This window comes from Microcaecilia unicolor, chromosome 6, assembly GCF_901765095.1.
Source record: "Microcaecilia unicolor chromosome 6, aMicUni1.1, whole genome shotgun sequence".
NCBI lineage: Eukaryota > Metazoa > Chordata > Amphibia > Gymnophiona > Siphonopidae > Microcaecilia > Microcaecilia unicolor.
This window is the reverse complement of record NC_044036.1, coordinates 190,896,783-190,915,298: the sequence shown is the minus strand read 5'-3', so window position 1 is coordinate 190,915,298 and position 18,516 is coordinate 190,896,783. Positions and strand designations below refer to the sequence as shown.

The window sequence follows — 18,516 nt, the reverse complement described above, 5'->3', positions numbered from 1 at the left end:
TAAATGCTGACGCCAGCAGCGTAGTCCCACCCTGGTGAAGGTGGAGCCCATCCTTTCGGAATAGGCTCCCCCTTCCCTAGGATGTTGCTCATTTCCTAACAGATCTAAAACCCTCCTCCCTGTACCATCGTCTCATCCACGCATTGAGACTCTGGAGCTCTGCCTGTCTCTTGGGCCCTGAGCGTGGAACGGGTAGCACTTCAGAAAATGCTACCCTAGAGGTTCTGGATTTGAGCTTTCTACCTAAGAGCCTACATTTGGCTTCTAGAACCTCAAAGTGACTTACATAGTACCGGAGAGGCCTTTGCAGGCTCCGGTGTGAACAAATACAGGGTGATGTTGTGGTACGATCAAGTTCATGTGGCACAGCCACATTAGGGAATCGGAGAATGGAAGCATTGTGTTATGTCCATTATGTGCTTTAGTTTTGTTGTGTTGCAGAGATTAGGCATTTAAGTTGGATCGGTAGGGTATGCCTTTTTAAACAGGTTGGTTTTTAGTGATTTCCGGAATTTTAGGTGGTCGTACATCGTTTTCAAGGCTTTTGGTAATGCGTTCCACAGTTGTGTGCTTATGTAGGAAAAACTAGATGCGTAAGTTGTTTTGTATTTAAGTCCTTTGCAGCTTGGGTAGTGAAGATTTAGATAAGATCGTGTTGATTTGGATGTATTTCTAATTGGTATGTCGATCATGTCTGTCATGTAACTCGGGGCTTCTCCGTAGATGATTTTGTGAACCAGGGTGCAGATTTTGAAGGCGATACATTCTTTGATTGGGAGCCAGTGTAGTTTTTCGCAGAGGGGTTTTGCGTTTTCAAATCGCGTTTTACCAAATATAAGCCTAGCTGCCGTGTTTTGAGCGGTCTGAAGTTTCTTTAAGGTTTGTTCTTTACATCCCACATAAATTCCGTTGCAGTAGTCTAAGTGGCTTAGTACCATTGATTGTATCAGGTTGTGAAATGTTTCCCTTGGGAAGAATTGCTTCACACGTTTGAGTTTCCACATTGAGTGGAACATTTTCCTTGTTGTGGAAATAAATAGTTAATAAAGTTTGCTTGCTCTTTTTATTTTAAAATTCTGTATTTATATCAATATCTTACAATTTCTCTTTTAAACCCTAATCTTTAAGTTACCAAGCTCAGAATAAAATAATGTCACTTACCTACAGAGATGTCCTCTTCTCTCAGAAAGAAATTTGTGGGACCTTTAACATAGGCAACCGAGACCCCTCGGGCCTAAGGGTATTCGTGATATTGCATAATAACAAACGAGACACATGGTATTTTCTTAGCATGGCACAACTTGGCCGCAGCTTTATTTTAAATACAAACAACATCATAAACATCATAACCCTGGGTATACCCAAGCCAATCACCTTCCGGCTTAGTAGCCAACCCAGTCCGCCATCATAGCAAGACTGACCATAAATAGAGCTCCCCGCCATACAGCAGGGGAACTCTGTTGTAAGCGCAGCTATCCCAGCTGCCTAGCTTACACCATCAGGCTTTGGTACCCCGCCAAAGCTGCGACAAATATAAGGTACATATCCACATTAACTCTGGAGGGGGGGGGGGGGCTGGGTGCAGGCTGCTGCCCGGACGCTGGAAGAGGGCGTCAGGGCTCCTCCCATGGGTTTTTAAACCCCCTTTTCTTCCAGCCCTTCTCAGCGGGGAGCGTCTTGCGAGGCGGGAACTTGCCCACCGCGCCTCGCTCGCTCCTCCGACTGTCTTTGGCGCGCAGGCCCGTCGGGGCACGGTACCATGTTAGTGGCGGCTCCGTGCACCCGGGGGCACTGCGCCTTGCTTTTCTCTCTATATAGTTTGGATTCTAAGGAGACTATTTCAAAGAAACCCTTTGAAACTAGCCTAGTAATCAAATTGCCGTTAGTAACCTTAGCAACTGTTCTACTTCCTCACACCTTAATTCACACGTAATTCAGGTCAACTCCAGTGGTACCTCTCCAGCAAGCAATAACAGAGAATAACTATATTTTAGAACAATTCAAGCCTAGCTACTATCCTTTTTATACTTTTGGCTGTTACATTGCTACCTCTAGAGAAATTTTCAGTTTAAAACTATGGGAAAAGGGATCATACTTGCCTCCCTCTCTTATATTTTTATTTTCTTTCTAAGACTGAACTGGGCCCTTCTGTGCCTTCTAGAGACTAGCTGTTAATGCTGTGGCAGAAACTTAAGTTTTAAACCTATGGGGAAATGGCTATGGAGACTAGCTATTAAAGTTTTCTTGCTTTTTTAATTTTATTTTATTTTTTAATTTTATAATTCAAGTGTGTTTATCAATATCCTACAATTCCTTTTAAACCCAGCTCACAGGAAGTACCTTCGATTTTGGCTGGGAATGCAGCACTTCCAGTACCGCGTGCTGCCTTTTGGCCTAACTTCAGCTCCCAGGGTGTTCACGAAATGCCTAGCAGTAGTTGCAGCGTTGCTACGCAGACTGGGAGTGCATGTGTTCCCTTATCTTGATGAATGGCTGGTGAAGCGTACCTCGGAGGAAGGTCCTCGGGAGTCCATGCGGAAGACTATTCAGGTGCTGGAACTACAAGGGTTTGTAATAAATTACCCTGTCCCATCTCACTCCGGTTTAGAAATTGGAGTTCATTGGAGCATTGCTCAACATGAGAATGGTTCAAGCCAGTCTTCCCGAGACGCAGGCAGACAGCCTTCTGTCCCTAGTGTCCAAGGTTCGTGCGTCTCAGTAAGTCACAACTTGGCAGATTTTGAGACTCTTGGAGCACATGGCCTCCACAGTTCATGTTACACCCGTGGCATGTCTGCACATGATATCTTCTCAGTGGCATCACGCCACGGGGAATCTAGAAGATGTCATCCATGTGTCTACTGACTTTGTTCATTCTCTTCAGTGGTGGACGATTTGTTCCAATTTGACCATGGGATGCTCCTTCCAAATTTCGCAGCCACAGAAAGTGTTGATGGTGGGGGGGCTCATGTAGATTGGGTTCACACTCAGGGAGCCTGGTTCTCCCCCCCCACCAGGAAACAGATCTTCAGATCAACCTCCTGGAGCTCCAAGCAATCGGGAATGTTGTAAAGGCTTTCAGAGATCGGCTATCCAACCAAATTATCCTGATTGCTGGTTGCAATGTACTACACCAGCAAGCAGTGGGGCACTTGATCTCGCCCTCTGTGTCAGGAAGCCATCCAGATGTGGCTTATGGCGCATATGTTTTTCGAAGCCATTTATCTGGCAGGTGTAAACAACAGGCTGAGCCAGGTTCTGCAACCTCACGAGTGGTCACTGAGTATGGGCATTGCCCGTGAGATCTTCAGAGCGTGGGGCAACCCCTTGATGGATCTCTTTGCCACTCAACTAAACCACATGGTCCGTCGGTTCAGTTCCAGACTTCAGACCCACGACAGACTAGTGTCAGATGCCTTTCTCTTACATTGGGGAACAGGTCTTCTGTATGTGTATCATCCCATACGTTTGGTGGGGAAGACTTTGCTGAAACTCAAGCAAGACCGTGGATCCGTGATCCTGATTGCGCCTCACTGGCCGCTTCAGATTTGGTTCCGTCTTCTTCTGGAGCTGTCCTCCGAAGAACTGTGGAGGTAGGAGTGTTTTCTGACCCTCAACACTCAGAACGAGGGGTCACTTCTACATTCCAACCTCCAGTCTCTGTCTCTCACGGCCTGGATGTTGAGAGCCTAGAATTTGCTTTTTTAGGTCTTTCAGAGGGTGGAGGGGAAGATTCCACTAAGAGGTGTCATTCTTTTAAATGGAGGAGGTTTGCTGTCTGGTGTGACAGCAAGGCCATAGATCCCTTTTCTTGTCCCACACAGACCCTGCTTGAAACATCTGTTCTTTAGGAAACCGTCTAACCCCTTTATAAACTCTGCTAAGCTAACCGCCTTCACCACGTTCTCCGGCAGCAAATTCCAGAGTTTAATTACGCGTTGGGTGAAGAAAACTTTTCTCCAATCTGTTTAAAATTTACTACACTGTAGTTTTATCGCATGCCCCCTAGTCCTAGTATTTTTGGAAAGTGTGAACAGATGCTTCACATCCACCTGTTCCACTCCACTCATTATTTTATATACCTGTATCATGTCTCCCCTCAGCCGTCTCTTCTCCAAACTGAAAAGCTCTAGCCTCCTTAGTCTTTCTTCATAGGGAAGTCGTCCCATCCCCACTATCATTTTAGTCGTCCTTTGCTGCACCTTTTCCAATTCTACTATGTCTTTCTTGAGATGCAGCGACCAGAATTGAACAGACTACTCAAGGTGCAGTCGCACCATGAAGCGATACAACGGCATTATAACATCCTCACATCTGTTCTCCATACCTTTCCTAATAATACCCAACATTCTATTCACTTTCCTAGCTGCAGCAGCACACTGAGCAGAAGGTTTCAGTGTATTATCGACGACGACACCCAGATCTCTTTCTTGGTCCGTAATTCCTAACGTGGAACCTTGCATGACGTAGCTATAATTCGGGTTCTTTTTTCCCACATGTATTACCTTGCACTAGTTCTCTTGTCAGGTACTTGACATCCTGTACCATCATTTTGGGTTGTTTTGCAGAATTCACTTTCTGATTATATTTGCTGCCAATTGTGTCTAATGAACAGCTTTTCCTATTTTTAAAATATCTGAGCCTTGTGTCTGTTTCTGTCAGTATAAGTATAAGGTATCTATAATTTAAGACTGTTAAGAACTGGATTGCGATTCTAGAGTACTGTGAAAATTAATTATTAAGAACAAGTTGATATACCGCCTTAAACTAACAGGTAGATCTAAGCGGTTTTCAATTAAAATATAAGAAAAAAAACTCTAATTTTTGACAGGAAAGCAAACGCACATCCAAACCAACCAAGTACAATGAAACATAAGACAAAATAAAAAGCATCAGGAAAGGACGGAGAGGTAAAATAAGTCAAAAGGCATAGGGAAAGGTAAAGTTGGCAGGGCACAAAAGAAAGGAAAGAAAGTAAAGTTGTAATGGACAAAGTGAAACAGTCAAATCTTCAGCAGTGAAAAAAAAAACAACTCATGAGCTATTGTAGGCCTGATTAAAAAGCCAAGTGTTTATGGCAGATTTAAATTTTTTTTTTAAAGGAAGACTTGGCTCTGATATCACTGGAATAATGGTGCAGCAAAATAAAATGCCATTATTTGCCTATGCTTCTCACTCACCAGACTTTCACAAGGTCTAGTAGATGTGGTTTATACCTATAACTGGATGAATGTTACATCAGGGTTTGCTAGGGTGGTAAAATTCCTAGATGTAATAAATTACTGCTTCTTGGAGCAACTGGTCCAGGAACCGACAAGAGGGGGCGCTATTTTACATCTAGTCCTTAGTGGAATGCAGGGTATAGTACGAGAGATAATGGTGTTGGGTCCACTGGGAAACAATGATCATAAAATGATCAAATTTGAGCTAACATATGGAGTGAGGTCACAAAGGAAATCTATTGGAGCTGTGATCTTTTTTTAGCTAGGCGGTATACTAAGTTTTTGAAATAAATGTAAACATTTAATTTTCAAATGGGCTATTGTGATATAATGAGGAATATGATTAAAAAGAAGCTTAAAGGATTGGCTGCAAAGTTTAGGACTTTAAGTCAGGCATGGATGTTTAACTATACCATCTGTTCTGCTATCTCATCAGGGTGCTTAGCATGCAGTCTAAACCAGAATACAAAACATCTCTGTGATAACTCAGAACTCTTGAACCAAAACCTTCTTTAATGCAGAAACCAAAGAAATTTACAATTCAGATGGTCATTCCTTGCAAAGTGGAGTCTGGTTTCAACCAGCTATCTCTCCATGCATGAGAGAAGCTGGGAATAATTCAACAGTGAGCTCAGTATGATGTTGTATATACTTTTACACTGACTAAAAACTTGATGATGTTACAAAGGCTTGTAGGGCTCATTGAACAGAGACAATTAACAGATCATAGAAGGAACATGCTGCATACAGCTTACCAGATCTGATGGAGGGGGAAGCAGGGGCTAGTAGCCCAGCATGCGTAGATAATCAGGCAAGTCAATAGAGTCCCACAAGACACAGGAATCTGGGACATATGCTCTGAAAGAGCAGGGAACTACACAATTAGAGGGTTTTGTTGTCTTTAAAGATACAGGCACTGAATCTGTTAGACAATACTGAATATATACAAAACAACAAACAACCTTTCTCCATGCAAATGGGGCAGAGCACTATTTTGGCAGCCCAGAATAGATATATTTCACACATTTATAAAGGTGGAAAAAGAGTAAGTGACAGCCAGCATGGTTAAAAGGTGAAGTGAAAGAGGCTATTAGAGCCAAAAGAACATCCTTTAAAGAATGGAAAAAGGACTCAAAATAAGAAATAACATTAAGCACTGGCAAGTTAGATGCAACGGGTTGATAAGGCTAAATTAGAATATGAAGAGAAACTTGCTGCAGAGGCAGAAACTCACAGTAACAACTTTTTCAGGGACATCTACAGCAGAAAGCCTGTGAGGGAATCCATTGGACCTTTAGATCATGAAGGAGCAAAAGGAGCACCCAGGGAGGATAAGGCCATAGCAGAGAGACTGAATACATTTTTTACTTCAGTCTTTAAGGAAGAAGATGTAAGATCTGCCTGTACGAGAAATGGTTTTCAAGGGTGATGATGCAGAGTAACTGAATTTTTTTATTTTTTTTTGTGAACCTGCATTGTGCCAAATAGACAAAAAGTAGTAAATTACTTGGCCTGCATGGCATTCACCCTAGGGTACTGAAAGATCTCAAACATGAAATTGCTGATCTGCTGTTAGTGAACTGTAACTTGTCATTAAAATCAGCTGTAGTACCTGAAGATTGACAGTGTAACACTTTTATTAAAAAAAAAAAAACACGTTCTGGGAGTGATATGGAAAATTACAGCAGTGTTTCCCAAACTTGTGCCTAGAGGCACTCAGCCTGTCAGGTTTTCAGGATATCCACAATGAATATTTATGAGAGAGAGTTGCATGCAGTGCATGCAAACTTCTCTCATGAATATTTGTTGTGAATATTCTGAAAACCTGACTGGCTGGGTTCCCTCCGGACTAGGTTTGGGAACCACAGAATTACCAGTAAGCCTGACTGCAGTGTCCAGCAAAATAGTGGAAACTATTCTAAATAATAAAATTTTAGAACACTTGGACAAACATGGCTTAATGGGACAGAGCCAGCATGGATTCAGCCAAGTGAAGTCTTGTCTCACCAATTTGCTTTATTTCTTTGAAGGCTTGAATAAAGATGAGCCAGTTGATGTAGTGTATCTAGATTTTCAGAAAGCTTTTGACAAAGTTCCTCATAAGATACTTGAGAAAATTTAAAGAATCATGGGATAGTAGGCAATGTCCTGTTGTGGATTAGCAATTGGTTATTGAATAAAAAACAGAGGGTATGGATAAAAAGCCATTGTCTTCAATGAAGGAGGGTGACTATTGAAGTGCCACAGTGATCTGTACTAGGGTTGGTGCTATTTAATATATTTATAAATGATCTGGAAATCAGAACGATAAGCGAGGTGATTAAATTTGCAGATGACACAAAACTACCCCAGTCTACTGAACATTATATAAAGTTACTAGTATACACAGAGGGGAATAATCGAACAGCGCCGGCGAAATACATGGCCGGCGATGTATTTTTGCGGCGCCGCAAACAGCTGACCAGACCCGTATTTTCGAAAAAGATGGTTGGCCATCTTTTGTTTCGATAATACGGTTCCGGCCAGCCAAATGCCTTGGATTTGGCCGGGGTTTGAGATGGCCGGCTTCGTTTTTTAGCGGTAATGGAAAGTTATGGCAGCCATCTCAAACCTTGGCCAAATCCAAGGCATTTGGCCGTGGGAGGAGCCAGCATTTTTAGTGCAGTGGCCCCCCTGACATGCCAGGACACCAACCGGGCTCCCTAGGGGTCACTGCGGTGGACTTCAGGAAAGCTCCCACGTGCATAGCTCCCTTACTTTGGGAGCTGAGCCCCCCAACCCCCCCCCCCCCCCCCAAACCCACTACCCACAAATGTACTGCACCCACTAAAACTGCTCCAGGGACCTGCATACAGCGTCTAGGACTTATTGCTGCTGTATAACTTTGGCACACCAGTTCACACCTGAAGACTAATCGCTTTGAAAAAGTCCTTTATTTGAATAAGCACGTTTACTTGCAGTTAACTGCAGATCAGAGGTTGTGCCCCACTGGCAAAGAGTCCCCTGGTACTAAGATGAGCAGTAGGTCAGAGCTGGCACAATGGTGTACAATGCCCTCTTTCAGCACCATTCAAGGTAAGAACTACGTTCTCTAACGTGGGTAACACAGGAAAGGGAACTAAAACTGGCTTACAAAAATGGCCACTACTGCATGGACTACAACAGGAAACAAAACAGGGCACACTCTGACCCAGTTAGCAGGGGGGAAAAGCACCATGGGAGTAGAGCCCAGTACCCTACACCCACCACAATGCATTGCTGATGTGACTGCAGTGCAAATAACAGAAAAGGTGTCACACTCACCCCAGAGCCACATCACAAGCAGGAAAAGGCTGTCGGAGGACAGAACACATTCTGCTGTCATGGAGGTGGGTATGGCATTTGAGGCTGGCATACAGGCTGGAAAAAAAGTGTTTAAAGTGGGGTTTTTTTGGTGGGAGGGGGTTAGTGACCACTGGGGGAGTACGGGGAGGTCATGTGGTCAGTTTGGTCACCTTTTTGAGGCTTGGTCGTGAAAATAAAAGGACCAAGTAAACCCGGCAAAATACTGCTTAACGCCGTTTTTTTTCCATTATCGGCGAAAGCCGGCTATCTGGTAGTCATGCCCACACCCGCCCATGTCCCGCCTTCGCTTTGCCGCCGACACTCCCCTTTGAACATTCGCTGGCGATGCTGTCAAAAAAAGCAGCTTTCGATTATACCGATTTCGCCGCTTTTCCGAGCTCGCCGGCCATCTCCCGATTTGTGTCGGGAAATGGCCGGCGATCACTTTTGATTATGAACTGGACAGTGGTATATGGTTTAGATCTTCTTGTCTTCTAGATAGTAATGGATAAATGTTAGCCATGTTATAATGTATGTTACACACGCTTGTTCTACTTGGTTTATATATTAGCCACTATTTACTTCAAGATTGTTAAAATACATGTGGACTGTGAAAAGTTGCTGGAAGACCTTAGGAAAATGGGTAGGCTGGGTAACCTAATGGCAGATGAAATTTAATGTGGACTAAGTGATGCACATTGAGATGAATAATTGAAATCATAGTTATTTGTAGACAACACTGAAATCGTCTGGTCATTGTACGTTGATGGCCAAAAAAAAACAGGATGCGAGGAATTATTAGGAAAGGATTGGTAAATAAGAACAAGAATACTATAATGCCTCTATCACTCCATAGTATGATCTCACCTGAGTATTGCATTCAATTCTGATCACCATATCTCAAAAAAGATAAAGCTGAATTAGCAAAGACTGAAAGAAGAGCAACCAAAATGAATAAAGGGGATGGAACTCCTCCCATATGAGGAAAGGCTAAAGAGGAGAGGGCTCTTCAGCCTGGAAATGAGACGACTGAGGGGAGATATGATTTGAGGTCTACAAAATCCCGAGTGTTGTATTGATTTTTCACTCTTTGGAAAAAGTACAATGACTAGAGGAAACTCAATGAAGTTACAGTGAAATAGTTTTAAAACAAATAGGAGGAAATATTTTTTTCACTCAGTGAATAGTTAGGCTTTGAACTTGTTGCTAAAGGATGTGCCAAGAATGGAATGAAATGTGGTAACAGCAGTTAAGTATATCTGGGTTTAAAAAAAGGTTTGGGCAAGTTCCTGAAGGAAAAGTCTAGTCTTTTTTATCAGACATGGAGAAAGCCACTGCTTGCCTTGTGATTAGTAGCATGGAATATTGCTTCTACTTGGGTTTCTGCTAGGCATTTGTGACCTGGATTGCCTACTGTTAGAATGAGTATATTGGGCTAGATGGACCACTGGTCTGATCCAGTATGGCTAATCTTATGTTGTTATGTATGAAACACCGTCCGCTTCTAGGCTTACAAATCTTGGGAGTTTTTACTAACTCTGTGCCAGAGCATCAAAATGTGGCCTGTCCAGGTAATTTGTAGTTTTGTTTTCTTTCAGAGAAATAGTACTTAGTATGTTGCAATCTTGTTTAGATGGAAAATGCTACAAATTTTTTAGTGTGTTGGTTACTTATATATATATATATATATTATTATTTTTTTTTTTGTTACATTTGTACCCCGCGCTTTCCCACTCATGGGAGGCTCAATGCGGCTTACATGGGGCAATGGAGGGTTAAGTGACTTGCCCAGTCACAAGGAGCTGCCTGTGCCTGAAGTGGGAATCGAACTCAGTTCTTCAGGACCAAAGTCCACCACCCTAACCACTAGGCCACTCCTCCACTCATATATATGTGTGTCTCTGGGAAAGCATGACTAAAGTAGACACATACCAGCAGCAGTATAGTCATCAGTCATCAGTCACTTCTGTTCCTTTGGGCTTCCATCTCATTTGGATCTGTCTGTCCTGTGGTTATAACATTTTTAACCCTCTGCCCCCTCCCTCCTCTTTTATCTAGCACAGCCATTGTTGTTATCACAAACTGACCATGGAACATTAGTAACTCACTTCTGCATTCATATGTACAAATGAGTTAAGGATAGTTGGTGAGTTACTTTGTGGGGGGGGGGGGGGGGGAGGGAGGAATTAGCTGGCTTCAGTGTCTTTGTGTGGTTACAGTTGCTGCTTGGTTCATAATAGCAGCCGTATGCAAACAAGATAATTGCAGCGGCACTTCTGCAAATCAGTATGATAGCTGAGTAGCCCTCTTCCGGGGACTATAAATGTTGCATGTGCAGCATCCCCAGGACTAGCAAGCCTGATGAGCAGAAACCACCCAAATGAATAAAGTCCAGATTCCCATGTGGCAGTGCTTAACAGAGGTCAAAGATTATTTTAAGATTTTTAACCCTGCCTTCCTGCAGGGTTTATTCCACAATACGATAGCAAGCTGTTCCAAGTTATTGAGAATCAATAAATGTGCCGGTTGGGCACAGATCACTATATGGTGAATGGATAGTTATGTAGTTATTCAGCAGGTTCAGTTTTAACAGCTGATAGTATTGGCTCTTTGCTATTGCTCATTGGATTTCTCTCTCTTTCTCTCCCTCTTTACAGCCTGCTGTCATCAACATGCTTTTTGAGAAGCTGCCAGAATTTTTATATGACAGGTGGGTGGTGGCTTTTTTTTTTCTCCTTCATTGACCAGTTGGTATGTAACCTGTTCTCACTTCTATCATCCCACACAGAACACTGGAACATGTTTTGTGTATGGAGGAAGAAGTCAGATTTTAAACGTCTTTTAAACAAAATGATATTCAGAAACAAGGAGGCTTTGCGTAGACAAAGATTATCTAGGAAGCCTAAAAATAGAGGGATTATTTGCTGGTTTGTGCCAATAGGATGTTCTGTGTCATATTATTAACAATGACTTAGAGCACAAGGGCTGTAGGTGTGACAGACTTGTGGGCCAATATGTCTTCACTCATACTTGGTGGCAGTTGGTCCTTGTGTATCAGGCACAGTATTCCATATCATCAAGCTGATCAATCCATAGACTGGTGGGTTGTGTCCATCTACCAGCAGGTGGAGATAGAGAACAAACTTTTGCCTCCCTATATGTGGTCATGTGCTGCCGGAAACTCCTCAGTATGTTCTCTATCTCAGCAGGTGGTGGTCACACACAGCAGCAGCTCTGGCTAGGCCTCCAAGCCTAATTCTTAGGTTTTGTTGAGTGCCTGGGGTTGAGGGCTCTTTTGAGCAAGTGCAAACCTGGTGGTGCCAGGTCCCTCCTTTTCTCCCCCCTCCCGCTGGCTCCGTTAAAAAAGAAAAAAAAAAATTTTGAACGTCCTTAAAGGCGTTTATTTCGACGTTTATTTAAACGTTTATTGCAGCTACTCACTGGGACACCAGGTCATTACAGCTCGGAGCGGCAAGCAGGTAATTTTTACCTTTTTATAGCGGGCAGGGGGTTCCCCGATTCTTCTCCTCGTGGCATATGGTGTCGGAGGGCGAGGGCGCAAAGAGTCGCTCCCTGGATCGCTTGAGCGCTTCTAGAGGGGATGCGGGGGTCTTAAAGCCTGATTCGCCCTTGTTGGGTGACAGTTTCGTGACCGATGAATGTCCCGGTCCTTCCTCCGGCGTGGCGGTTTTTCCCGCCATAAACGCCCATCCCCGCTCCTCGCCTCCGCCATCTTGGCCGGCCACGCGGCTCGGACGGCTTCTTCTTGGGCCGCCCTTGAGGTTGGAGACATTAATGCCATGAACGCCCTTAATTTGGGCGACGGCACAAAAGCGGCTAAAGTTAAGCGCCGTTCTTCCCGCGCGGCTCCTTCGCGGAGTGTCGCGCCGGACACCATTTTGGATGCGCAGCATGTCTCTCCCCCGCTCTTGCGAGCGCCGGTTGAGGGTGCGTCTAGGGCTGTAGCCCAGGCTGTGGAAGTGCACAGTCTGGGGGGTTTCTCCCCCGAGTTTGTTTTGCTGCTGCATCAGGCCTTCCTTATGCAAAACGCTGCCCCTGCTCCCTCGTCTGGTAAAGAGGTTGAGGTTCCCAGAGGTAAATGCCCTCGGGTTGATTCCCAGGCCTTGGAGGACTTTGTCTCCTCCGATGTAGATGAGGGCAGCGTATCTGAGTTCTCCCAACGGTCCTTTGCGGATTCCTTGGAGGAGACGGATCCCCGCTCGGATGGAGCGGATGACCCCTCTGCAGCGCGGCTTTTTAGCTCAGAGGATTTGCCCAACCTGTTGTTACAGGCCATGGACACTTTGAAGATTTCCTCTCCGGAGGACGTCTCTCCCTCAGCCCCTGTTGGCTCTGCCATTATGCTGGGGACGAAGCGCCCGCCTAGAACCTTCCACGTGCATGATGCCATGCACACCTTAATTTCGGCTCAATGGGATGTCCCTGAAGCGAGCCTTAAAGTGGCTAGGGCTATGTCCCGCCTCTATCCTTTGACTGAAAGTGAATGTGAGGCCTATCTGTGGCCTACCGTGGATTCTTTAATCACTGCGGTGACTAAGAAAACGGCGTTGCCGGTGGAAGGTGGCACGGCCCTAAAGGACGCCCAAGACAGAAGATTGGAGGCGGCCTTAAGGTCGTCCTTTGAGGCGGCTGCTTTAAGTTTGCAGGCCTCAGTTTGCGGCTCCTATGTGGCCAGGGCGTGCCTGACTATGGTGCAGCGGGCTTTCCCCTCGGATCATTCCTTGAGGGCTGATTGGCCGGCCCTGGAATCGGGCTTAGCCTATTTGGCAGACTTGCTGTATGATGTCTTGAGGGCCTCAGCTAAAGGCATGGCTCAGACAATCTCTGCGCGGCGGTGGCTTTGGCTGAAACATTGGTCTGCTAACCACGCCTCTAAATCCCGCCTGGCTAGATTGCCTTTTAAAGGCAAGCTGCTCTTTGGGGTCGAGCTGGACAAAATCGTGACCGATCTCGGCACGTCTAAGGGCAAGAAGTTACCAGAGGTCAGGGCTCGGGCTAGTACTCGTCCCGGTACCTCCAGAGGACGGTTTCAGGAAGCCCGTCGGTACTGCCCGGGCAGGTCGGGTTCCTCTGCCCCCTCTTCCTTTAAGAGGAATTTCTCCCCCAAGCAGCATTCCTTTCGCAGAGACCGCCGTCCCGGAGGTGCTCCCTCCGGTCCTCCCCCAGGGTCTCGTGCCCAATGACGGGGCCTTGGTCCACGCCCCAGTGCAGATTGGAGGACGGCTGTCCTCGTTTCTGGGCGAGTGGACCACTATAACTTCAGACGCTTGGTTGCTGGAAGTCATCAGAGACGGCTACAAGCTAGAGTTCTGCCGACCCTTAAGAGACGGGTTTGTACTCTCTCCCTGCAAGTCTCCGGTCAAAGCTGTGGCAGTGCAGCAGACTTTGGACAATCTGATCCGCCTGGGTGCGGTCGTTCCGGTGCCAGAAAGCCAGCTTGGCAAGGGGCGTTACTCCATTTACTTTGTGGTACCAAAGAAAGGAGGTTCTGTCCGGCCTATCCTCGACCTCAAAGGGGTCAATCGGGCCTTGAAAGTGCGGCACTTTCGCATGGAGACTCTCCGCTCTGTTATAGCGGCAGTGAAGGCAGGGGAGTACCTGGCATCCTTGGACATCAAGGAAGCGTACTTGCATATTCCCATCTGGCCTCCTCATCAACGCTTTCTGCGTTTTGCAGTCCTGGGCCGACACTTCCAGTTCAGAGCCCTCCCGTTCGGGTTGGCTACTGCTCCGCGGACCTTTTCCAAAGTAATGGTGGTCATCGCGGCCTTCCTGCGAAAGGAAGGAGTACAAGTCCATCCTTATCTGGAGGACTGGTTGATCCGAGCCCCCTCTTATGCAGAGTGCGGCAAAGCTGTGGACCGGGTAGTTGCTCTTTTGAGCTCCCTGGGATGGATCATCAACTGGGAGAAAAGCCAGCTGCGCCCGACTCAATCCCTGGAGTATCTGGGAGTTCGATTCGACACCCAAGTGGGCAGAGTGTTCCTGCCAGACAATCGGATTGTCAAGCTTCAGGCTCAGGTGGACCAGTTCCTAGTAGCCTCTCCTCTTCGGGCTTGGGACTATGTGCAGCTGGGCTCTATGACGGCCACGATGGAAGTAGTGCCCTGGGCCAGGGCTCATATGAGACCACTACAACAATCTCTGCTGCAGCGCTGGACTCCGATGTCGGAGGATTATGCTGTGCGCCTTCCCTTGGACCCAGCAGTGCGCAAGGCGCTGAGCTGGTGGATGCAGACAGACAAGTTGTCTGCGGGAATGCCTCTGGTGACCCCGGAGTGGATTGTCGTCACGACGGACGCCTCTTTGTCGGGCTGGGGAGCCCACTGTTTGGGAAGGACAGCGCAGGGGCTCTGGTCTCCTGCAGAGGCAAAGTGGTCTATCAACCTCCTGGAACTCAGAGCCATTCGGTTGGCGCTTTTGGAGTTCATCCCGGTACTGGTGTTGAAGCCGGTACGGGTCCTGTCGGACAATGCCACGGCTGTGGCCTATGTCAACCGCCAGGGAGGTACCAAGAGCGCCCCTCTAGCCAAGGAGGCTATGAATCTATGCCAGTGGGCAGAAGCGAACCTGGAGCAGCTGTCAGAGGCCCACATTGCCGGAGTCATGAATGTCAAGGCGGACTTTCTCGGTCGCCATACCTTGGAGCCCGGAGAGTGGCAGCTATCTGCTCAGGCGTTCTTGGACATCACGAAGCGCTGGGGCCAGCCGAGCCTAGATCTGATGGCGTCATCGGCCAATTGCCAAGTGCCGCGCTTTTTCAGCAGAGGACGGGACCCTCGATCCCTGGGAGTAGATGCTCTTCTCCAACAGTGGCCGATTCAAGAGCTTCTCTATGTGTTCCCGCCCTGGCCCATGTTGGGCAGGGTGCTAGACCGGGTGGCAAAGCATCCCGGCAGGGTAATCCTGGTGGGTCCGGATTGGCCCAGACGTCCCTGGTATGCGGACTTGATCAGGCTCTCAGTCGACGATCCTCTGCGGCTGCCAGTGGAGCAGGGCCTGTTACATCAGGGTCCCGTAGTGATGGAGGATCCCTCCCCCTTTGGTCTTACGGCCTGGCTATTGAGCGGCAGCGTCTGAGAAAGAAGGGCTTCTCAGACAAGGTTATCGCCACTATGCTGAGAGCGAGGAAGCGCTCTACTTCTACTGCTTACGCCAGGGTTTGGCGTATATTTGCAGTGTGGTGTGAAGCAGGCTCACTTTCTCCCTTCACTGCTCCAATTTCTTCAGTGTTGGCGTTCCTGCAAGAAGGTCTGGAGAAAGGCCTGTCGCTCAGTTCCCTTAAAGTCCAGGTAGCGGCTCTGGCTTGCTTCAGGGGCCGCCTGAAGGGTGCTTCCCTGGCTTCGCAGCCAGATGTGGTGCGCTTTCTCAAGGGAGTTAATCACCTGCGCCCTCCTCTGCACTCAGTGGTGCCTGCGTGGAATCTCAACCTGGTGCTAAGAGCATTGCAGAAGCCGCCTTTTGAACCCTTGTCGAGGGCATCTCTGAAAGACCTGACGTTGAAAGCAGTCTTTTTGGTGGCTATCACTTCAGCCAGAAGAGTTTCCGAGCTCCAGGCGCTCTCATGTCGAGAGCCCTTTCTGCAGTTCACTGAGGCAGGAGTGACTATTCGCACAGTGCCTTCCTTCCTGCCCAAGATTGTTTCTCGCTTCCATGTGAATCAGCAGCTCTGTCTCCCTTCCTTTCGTAGGGAGGACTACCCAGAGGAGTACTCTGCTCTTAAATATCTGGATGTGAGACGAGTCATCATCAGATACTTGGAAGTGACCAATGAGTTCCGGAAATCGGATCATCTGTTTGTCCTGTTTGCAGGTCCTCGTAAGGGTCTGCAGGCTGCTAAGCCAACAGTGGCAAGATGGGTCAAGGAAGCCATTGCAGCGGCTTATGTGGCCGCGGGGAAGGTGCCGCCTATCCAGCTGAAGGCTCACTCCACTAGAGCTCAGGCGGCCTCGATGGCAGAGGCCGGGTCCGTCTCCTTGGAAGAGATATGCAAGGCGGCAACTTGGGCTTCGGCTCATACATTCTCCAAGCATTACCGTTTGACTGTGGCTGCACGGGCGGAGGCCCGGTTTGGAGCTTCCGTGTTGAGGTCAGGGATTTCAATGTCCCGCCCTGGGTGAGTACTGCTTCGGTACATCCCACCAGTCTATGGATTGATCTGCTTGATGATATGGAAGGTAAAATTATGTATCATACCTGATAATTTTCTTTCCATTAATCATAGCTGATCAATCCATAGCCCCTCCCAGATATCTGTACTGTTTTTATTCTGGTTGCATTTCAGGTTCAAGTTTAGTCTTCAGTTACTTCAGAAAGACTTCGTGTTCAAGTTTTTTTTTCACTTGGATTCTTCAAGAGTTGAGACGAGTTTGTGTTACAGTGAGCTGCTGCATTCCTCTCCCCTCCGTTTTACGGGGCTGGATTGAGATTTAAATTCTGCCGGCACTCCCTCCCGCTTCGTGCGGCTGTAGGGCAGCTTTGTACCCCTCCCGCTTCGGCGGTGTTAGGGTCAGTCAGCTCCTCCCGCGGTTGCGGTTGCAGGATAAGCCAGATCCCCCCGCATCGGCGGGTGTGGTGTCCCTCCCCCGCTCTGCGGGGATGAGCTGGACGGATTCCCCTCCCCCACTTGTGTGGGGATGAGCTGGGTTAATTCCCCTCCCCCGTTTCGGCGGTGGTGAGCTGGGCAGAGTGTCCCTTTGTGGGTGTAATTCTCTAAGTGCTGAGTCCTGCGGATGGAGCTTTGATATCGACATACTGAGGAGTTTCCGGCAGCACATGACCACATATAGGGAGGCAAAAGTTTGCTCTCTATCTCCACCTGCTGGTAGATGGACACAACCCACCAGTCTATGGATTGATCAGCTATGATTAATGGAAAGAAAATTATCAGGTATGATACATAATTTTACCATCTTTTACATAAGGGTGAAACTGCAGTGAGTGGAGTTTTGTATAACACACGGAGCCAGAAGCTGAATGGTACTGCATTGATATAATTTGGGTGTCACACAGAACTATGTACTTGATGAATGTTGCTTTGATCCAGTTGCTGAAGTCTGTACAGGATAGAGCTAATAATTCATAGAGACATGATGTACAGAAACCTTAAAATGTGCTGTTTATGATATCCTGCTAGATATATTGCCCTCTAATTTAGAGCACAGCATACGCTTGACAAGAGACCTTGTAGGGTGAAAACCTCAAATTGGCCTTTTCTGCTAGTCCCAAAAAGTACCCAGAAAGAATTGTTTTTATATTTATTTAAAAAAGAGTTAAAGGAGAAAGCAAAGAGAAAACGAGATAGGTTAGTTGATAATTGAGATCATACATCTTATGACCTTGTTGCATTTGTAGGTGGTTAAGTTTTTGATCACCTGGCAAAGAAATTTTAATTTCATAATTTATTTTCATAAAGCAGGCTGATATTCTCACGTGTGGGTGATGTCACGTCGGCCCCCCGGAGGATTTATAGCAAAATCTGTAGAAATCTTCTGGAGCGTTCCACCGCGCGCGGTGCTCGTACTGCGCATGCATGCAGTTTCCCGCCCGTCACGTGGTCACGCTCCTCAGTTTCTTCTTTTCTGCGTCTGAGACACGGAGTTCTTTTCAGCGCTTCGCGTTTCCTTGCTCCCGGAGTGAAGTTTCTTCTCTTCTTCGACGAAGTCCGTTTAGCTGGTTCCTCTATACGAGGACTAATAATATTTTTTAAAACAAGTTTTCTTCTTTTATTTTCTAGTTTTTTCGAATTTCTAAGTTTCCTTTGTTTTTGTGTTGTGACCGCTGTTAGGTCGCTCGGTCGGGATTTTTTCCTTCCTTTGTGTCTATTTTTCTGACACAATCGCGTCTTTTGATTTCGCGGAGGCTATTTTCCCCGCTATGTCATCGAAGACGCCCAGCGGCTTCAAGCCATGCGCCCGATGCAACTGGACCATCTTTGACACTGATCCGC

At 46.8% G+C, this 18,516-nt stretch overlaps 1 protein-coding gene across 3 annotated transcripts in view; it reads left to right on the top strand.

The window, feature by feature from the left end:
* The window catches only part of FANCD2 (FA complementation group D2), a 763,224-nt gene that overhangs the window by 76,582 nt on the left and 668,126 nt on the right, over positions 1 to 18,516 (top strand). For all 3 annotated transcript variants that reach the window (XM_030205444.1, XM_030205445.1, XM_030205443.1), the window contains exon 6: positions 11,204 to 11,256. In XM_030205444.1, coding sequence (XP_030061304.1) covers positions 11,204 to 11,256 — 53 coding nt within the window. The remainder of the gene's footprint in view (positions 1 to 11,203; positions 11,257 to 18,516) is intronic.